Genomic DNA, 7,664 nt, shown 5'->3' on the forward strand with positions numbered 1-7,664 from the left:
TCAGCCATAGGCTCTATCATGTATGCAATGCTGTGCACTAGACCGGATGTTAGCCTGGCCATAAGTATGGCAGGCAGGTTCCAGAGTAATCCAGGAGTGGATCACTGGACAGCGGTCAAGAATATCCTAAAGTACCTGAAAAGGACTAAGGAGATGTTTCTCGTGTATGGAGGTGACGAAGAGCTCGCCGTAAAAGGTTACGTCGATGCAAGCTTTGACACAGATCCGGACGACTCTAAGTCGCAAACCGGATACGTATTTATTCTTAATGGGGGTGCAGTAAGCTGGTGCAGTTCCAAGCAAAGCGTCGTAGCAGATTCTACATGTGAAGCGGAGTACATGGCTGCCTCGGAGGCGGCTAAGGAGGGTGTCTGGATGAAGCAGTTCATGACGGATCTTGGAGTGGTGCCAAGTGCACTGGATCCAATAACCTTGTTCTGTGACAACACTGGTGCCATTGCCTTAGCAAAGGAACCAAGGTTTCACAAGAAGACCAGACACATCAAACGACGCTTCAACCTCATCCGCGACTACGTCGAGGAGGAGGACGTAAATATATGCAAAGTGCACACGGATCTGAATGTAGCAGACCCGCTGACTAAACCTCTTCCACGGCCAAAACATGATCGACACCAGAACTGTATGGGTGTTAGATTTATTACAATGTAATTCACATGGTGATGTGAGGGCTAGATTATTGACTCTAGTGCAAGTGGGAGACTGTTGGAATTGTGCCCTAGAGGCAATAATAAATGTATAGTTATTATTATAATTCCTGTATCAAGATAATAGTTTATTATCCATGCTATAATTGTATTGAATGAAGACTCATTTACATGTGTGGATACATAGACAAAACACCGTCCCTAGCATGCCTCTAGTTGGCTAGCCAGTTGATCGATGATAGTCAGTGTCTTCTGATTATGAACAAGGTGTTGTTGCTTGATAACTGGATCATGTCATTGGGAGAATCACGTGATGGACTAGACCCAAACTAATAGACATAGCATGTTGATCGTGTCATTTTGTTGCTACTGTTTTCTGCGTGTCAAGTATTTATTCCTATGACCATGAGATCATATAACTCACTGACACCGGAGGAATGCTTTGTGTGTATCAAACGTCGCAACGTAACTGGGTGACTATAAAGATGCTCTACAGGTATCTCCGAAGGTGTTAGTTGAGTTAGTATGGATCAAGACTGGGATTTGTCACTCCGTATGACGGAGAGGTATCTCGGGGCCCACTCGGTAATACAACATCACACACAAGCCTTGCAAGCAATGTAACTTAGTGTAAGTTGCGGGATCTTGTATTACGGAACGAGTAAAGAGACTTGCCGGTAAACGAGATTGAAATAGGTATGCGGATACTGACGATCGAATCTCGGGCAAGTAACATACCGAAGGACAAAGGGAATGACATACGGGATTATACGAATCCTTGGCACTGAGGTTCAAACGATAAGATCTTCGTAGAATATGTAGGATCCAATATGGGCATCCAGGTCCCGCTATTGGATATTGACCGAGGAGTCTCTCGGGTCATGTCTACATAGTTCTCGAACCCGCAGGGTCTGCACACTTAAGGTTCGACGTTGTTTTATGCGTATTTGAGTTATATGGTTGGTTATCGAATGTTGTTCGGAGTCCCGGATGAGATCACGGACGTCACGAGGGTTTCCGGAATGGTCCGGAAACGAAGATTGATATATAGGATGACCTCATTTGATTACCGGAAGGTTTTCGGAGTTACCGGGAATGTGCCGGGAATGACGAATGGGTTCCGGGAGTTCACCGGAGGGGGGCAACCCACTCCGGGGAAGCCCATAGGTATTTGTGGGGGTCACACCAGCCCTTAGTGGGCTGGTGGGACAGCCCACCAAATCCTATGCGCCAAGGAAGAAAAATCAAAGGAAGAAAAAAAAAGGAGGAAGAAGTGGGAAAGGGGAAGGACTCCCTCCCACCAAACCAAGTAGGACTCGGTTTGGGGGGGGGGGAGAGTCCTCCCCCCTGGCTCGGCCGACCCCTTGGGGTTCCCTTGGACCCCAAGGCAAGGTCCCCCTCCCTCCTCCTATATATATGGGCCTTTTAGGGCAGATTTGAGACGACTTTCTCACGGCTGCCCGACCACATACCTCCATAGTTTTTCCTCTAGATCGCGTTTCTGCAGAGCTCGGACGGAGCCCTGCTGAGACGAGATCATCACCAACCTCCGGAGCGCCGTCACGCTGCCGGAGAACTCTTCTACCTCTCCGTCTCTCTTGCTGGATCAAGAAGGCCGAGATCATCGTCGAGCTGTACGTGTGCTGAACGCGGAGGTGCCGTCCGTTCGGTACTAGATCGTGGGACTGATCGCGGGATTGTTCGCAGGGCGGATCGAGGGACGTGAGGACGTTCCACTACATCAACCGCGATCTCTAATCGCTTCTGTTGTACGATCTACAAGGGTACGTAGATCACTCATCCCCTCTCGTAGATGGACATCACCATGATAGGTCTTCGTGCGCGTAGGAAATTTTTTGTTTCCCTTGCGACGTTCCCCAACACTTCTGTCGTGAGTGCACGAAGCCTAGGAAGGTGGAGGCAGCGGAGCAGGCTCTCCTCGTCGATGGCAACGTCGAGGACGACAGACTCCTCTAGGCTGTGGCTTAGGGGTGTGTGTGTTGGGCATAAGCCATAGCGGGCGCATCGGGAGCGTGTGTGAGTGCAGTTATGGCGCGTCGGGCGTGCTGGCGTGTGTGCGTGCGTGCGTGAGCGTGCGAGCACGGGTCTGTCCATGCGGTGCGCTGGGTGCGTAGGGTTTAGGTCTAGCCGGTAGACGCTCTGGACGGGGTCTTCCGTGGTGATCTGGTATTACGAAATGAGTAAAGAGACTTACAGGTAACGAGATTGAACTAGGTATGGAGATACCAACGACCGAATCTCGAGCAAGTAACATACCGAAGGACAAAGGGAACAACATATGGGATTAACTAAATCCTTGACATAGAGGTTCAACCGATAAAGATCTTCGTAGAATATGTAGGAGCCAATATGGGCATCCAGGTCCCGCTATTGGTTATTGACCGAAGAATGTCTCATTTCTCAGGTCATGTCTACATAGTTCTCGAACCCGCAGGGTCTGCACACTTAAGGTTCGGTGACCTTTCAGTATAGTTGAGTTATGTGTGGTAGTAACCGAAAGTTGTTGGTAGTCCCGGATGAGATCCCTGACGGCACGAGGAGCTCCGAAATGGTCCGGAGATAAAGATTTATATATGTGAAGTCATATTTTGGCTATCGGAAAAGTTTCGAGTTTTTCTGGTATTGTAGAGGGAAGCTTCTAGAAGGTTCTGAAAACTTCCAAAGGAGTTCGGAAGTCAACCAAGGGTTCCTCCATGTCCCAAGGGTTTGCATGGGCTGAGGGGAGAAATTGTGGCCTTATTGGTCCAAGCGTACAAATCCCTCAAGGCACATGCAGTTGGGAAAGGTGGAAAGTGTTGGAAATATGCCCTAGAGGCAATAATAAAGTTGTTATTATTATATTTCCAGTTCATAATAATTGTCTATTATTCATGCTATACTTGTATTAACCGAAAACCGTAATACATGTGTGAATATATAGATCACAATGTGTCCCAAGTGAACCTGCTCGTTGATCGATAGATGATCATGGTTTCCTGATCATGGACATTAGATGTCGTTGATAACAGGATCACATCATTGAGGAATGATGTGATGGAAACCCTAAAATTAGTTCTCATTGCTTGTCATGTTGTTCCAGAGAAACTTTAAGCCTTGGATCGGGTGGTGGCGGTGATTTGATGTCGCCCTTCTTTAGAAGGTATCATTTTGGAGCACATGATTCGTTATATGTGATTTTATATTTTTGCCTTCTATAGTTGTAGAGTTGGTGTTGCTGTGCTCAGCGTCTATATATATTGTCTTGGATGTGTGTTTTGGGTGTACGTTTCTACCGGATACTATTGATAGTTGGCAAAACCTTTTTCAGATTTTACTAGAACCACGTCCTAGTTTTGCTTCCGCCGGCAAGTCCGCGGTGGAGACGGTCGAGCGGAGCCGCTGCTTTTCCCGAGCTGGGTTTATGCAGAGATGGGATAACAGAGGCTGCATGCGTTGACTAAAAATAGGGGGTTAATCGCGTGACTGATAGTCGACCTGCCGAAATTTGGTTCGGTCAGCCGGCGCCTAGCGTCGGAAAGGAAAAACATTATCCCCGCCAATAAAATGTCTCTCCCATTGGCCGCGGCTTCTCGTTCGCTCGCTCGCTCCCCTTTCCGTTTCCTGGTTACGTCTCTTCTCTAGATCCATACGCCCCCAATCCCACAGCTCTCTTTCTGAATTCCGAGATCTTGCGATTAGTTTGTTTTAAATTCGACTTTTTTGCAAGTGTTTTGTGGATGAAGCTTGTGGCTGAATCCCGCTCAGTGAGTGGAGAGCCCGTCGATTTGGGCGGTCCTAATTTTGGCCAAGTTGAGTGAGCGAGTGCAAGTACTATGCTGGTTGCTGGTAATCAGTCGGAAACTAACTTCTATTATTTACTAACCATATGTGTTATGTAGTGACCTCTACCCATTTTCTAGTGTAGAGACCTCTTTTGTTTGCGAGGTATTGTAGTGAATGTATGAAAAAAACGGGCTCAAAGATATAAATAGGCATTTAAATTGATATGAAGATGCATTATGAAAAGAAGATACATATATTTTTTAAAAACTAGATAATGCAATAGTGATGCTATATGTTCAGCTAAACATAAGTTCCTGAAATACTGCATACCATTAATTTTGAAGCTTCAATAGAAAACGGTACAACTTACTATATTTGGTAACAAGCAGGCATTACTGAAGTGAACTGATGAAGGAAGAGGGATCCGGAGGCGTGGGGATCTCCACTGCTCCATCAAGCATTTGTATCACTTTAAGCATGGTTGGCCGCATAGTCGGCTCCTCCTGGAGGCACCAAAGAGATACAGCCACGAAGCGCTCTGCCTTTTTTATGTTGAAGTTTGCCTCATCGTCGCCTTCCACTAACAAGCCGATCCTCCCACACCTGTAGCAATCGTTTGCCCAGTAAGTTAGTATTGAGCGTTCTTCATCGGCGATCTCTAGCTCCACATTCCTCCTGCAGCATACGAGCTCCAGCAGGATCACCCCAAAGCTGTAAACATCGACTTTGGAAGTGATCCCTATGTTCTTGAACCACTCTGGAGCAACGTAACCTCGAGTACCCCGGATGCCGGTGTTTGTTTGCGTCTGATTGGCTCGAAGAAGCTTCGCCAGACCAAAGTCTGCAATCTTTGCCATAAAGTTGTCATCAAGAAGGATGTTCTGTGGTTTTATGTCGCAGTGGATAATCTGTGTGTTGCACTCCTCATGCAAGTAGAGCAGCCCTCGTGCCACTCCAAGTGCGACTTGCACACGGAGGCTCCAATATGGGCGAGCATCACCAAAGAGGAACTCGCTCAGCGAGCCATTGGTCATGAACTCATAAACTAGCATTTTGTGAGTCCCCTCATTGCACAAACCAAGCAACCTGACCAAGTTCCTGTGAAACGTCCGCCCGATGGTTTGCACCTCCACCATGAACTCCTCAGTCTCTTGCTGGAGTTTTTCTATTTTCTTGACCGCAATGCTGGTCGCATGTTCATCTTGCAGCTGTCCTTTGTACACAGTACCAGAGGCACCACTGCCTAGCACATCACGGAAGCCACTGGTTGCCTTGTCCAATTCATTGTAAGTGAAAATCTTCAGGGGCAGTATGGAACTACCTGACGATTGCGATGACTGGAGTTTCTTCTTGGAGGTGATGGAGATACCGCAATAAGTGCCAACGAGCAGAATAGAGATAAGTAGAACGTTTAGCAATACAGAACTCCCAAGAATCCAATACTTCTTGTCCTCCTTCCATTTGCTAGAGGCACTGCTGAGCTGGGACTGTGTGTTGTTGCCCCTAGGCACCTTTATAAGAACCACCCTGTCTATGCTTTCCGCCATATAGCCATTCGATAAAGGGAGCCTTTTCTTCCAGCAGGTATTTGTGCTTGCCTGAAAGACGGCTGTGGCACAGAAGCAATCAATCACACACAACCTCCGGCACACTGTCTCGTCTATGTCGCTGTATTCCTCATAGTCAGATAGAGGCCAATCAACACTATTTACCAGAGTCATCTCAAACTGTGCCAGTGCTGCTGCCTCATTAAGGTCACAGCTTTGTGGCACAAAGTCAGGCCTGCACCCTTTGTACTTCCTCTCGTCGTCGAAGAATTTGTAACGTTGTGGGCATAGGCAGCTTCTCTGATTCTTGATGCCGTCAAAGGAGCAGTAGCTGTTGAAGCCACATGTACCACTGCCTGCATTTGCCTCTATTGCCAGGCAGATGTCCTGGGGAATAGAGCTCACCACCGTCCATTGCGAGATCCATAGGTTTCTGACCTTTCTGCTCTTTGGGTACACATATTGCCGAAATACACCGTCTGGATCAAGCGTGGCACGATTGAAGAAATCATCCATTGTGCTTCCACCTGCCCAAGTGATATTGATTTGTGTCCCATTTTTCAAGGTGAAGTATATTCTGCCGGTTTCATTGAACACCAACTGCAAGCCGTTGCCAACTGTATTAGATGCCCAGTATGGAAGGTACCGATTTGTAGAAGGCTCGGCAACTGGATAGAACACAAGATTACCATCAGGTTGCACAGCTAAGAGAAACCGGCCATTCTCGTAGTCTGTGGCGATGAGACGGCTTCTGAGTACCTTGTCTTCCTGACCCACAGCAAGCACTTGTGTGGGCAGGAGGGTATCAGCCGGGAAATCAAAGGTCTCCCACTTTGCCGTGCCATCTGCGTCAACAAGCATGAAGTTGCCCGTGTCGAGCATTCTGGCGTATGCCACATGCGGGATCCGCGGACTCCAAACCTCATCGCCAGCTGGGTTGCGAAGCGACAGCAACCCGTCAGTGGTGAGTTTCAGCACAGAGCTGGATGGCACTTGCACAGGTGACCCTTCACCATTTGAGATGCTCTTGGCATACCAAACGACAGTCTTTTCAGGGATCGTGTCGATCCAGACGGCGAGGAGGTATGAGGAGGTGTTACCTTCCAGTTGGCGAAAACCGAACGCAAAGTCGCCGTAAGACGAGAGCCAGTGGCTGTTTGGCCCCTCGGGCTTCAAGGAGGAGCCCAGGGGGATGTTCACTTGTGCTTGAGCAGCAGATGATATTCCCAGAAGTAGCAGGAATTGGAGGAAGAGCCATGGGAGGTAAGGTTCCATTGCTTTTGCTTGTTTGCTGCCTCTGCTGATGAGAACAAGCTTATGCCCCTTGCAGAATGGCACTTAACAGTGGCCAGTCATCATGAGGCTTCTTTGTGGAACAGTTTGCGTCTGTACTGCACGGTGGAAAATCATGTACATGATTTGGATTTTGTGTGGAACAGTCTATGAGGCTGGGATTGAATTGGTCGATTCCTCTCCCTGTTAGTGACATTTCGTTGCCATGCACCGAAAGCTACCCCTGCTGACTGTTAAACTTGAAGCAAGGCAAAGCAGAAAAAATGTATTCCTGAATGCCATTTCCTCTACTGCTACTGTCCTGAGATTTCAAGAATGATTGTTTTCTCGTTGGCAAATTACGAACAACATACGTGTTAAATGAGAAGTTCCAAAG

At 47.7% G+C, this 7,664-nt stretch overlaps 1 protein-coding gene across 1 annotated transcript; it reads right to left on the reverse strand.

The window, feature by feature from the left end:
- Nucleotides 1-4,648: 4,648 nt before the first annotated feature.
- LOC123399666 (G-type lectin S-receptor-like serine/threonine-protein kinase LECRK2) lies at nucleotides 4,649-7,330 on the reverse strand. Its single transcript, XM_045094059.1, has one exon. It carries the CDS (start codon nucleotides 7,268-7,270, stop codon nucleotides 4,841-4,843), a length of 2,430 nt encoding a protein of 809 aa, XP_044949994.1. The 5' UTR covers nucleotides 7,271-7,330; the 3' UTR covers nucleotides 4,649-4,840.
- Nucleotides 7,331-7,664: the final 334 nt, after the last annotated feature.

Source organism: Hordeum vulgare, chromosome 5H (genome assembly GCF_904849725.1).
Source record: "Hordeum vulgare subsp. vulgare chromosome 5H, MorexV3_pseudomolecules_assembly, whole genome shotgun sequence".
Taxonomy (NCBI): Eukaryota; Viridiplantae; Streptophyta; class Magnoliopsida; order Poales; family Poaceae; genus Hordeum; species Hordeum vulgare.

Coding starts and splice junctions, on each gene's coding strand:
- LOC123399666 (XM_045094059.1), bottom strand. CDS start 7,270: ATGGAACCTTACCTCCCATGGCTCTTCCTCCAATTCCTGCTACTTCTG.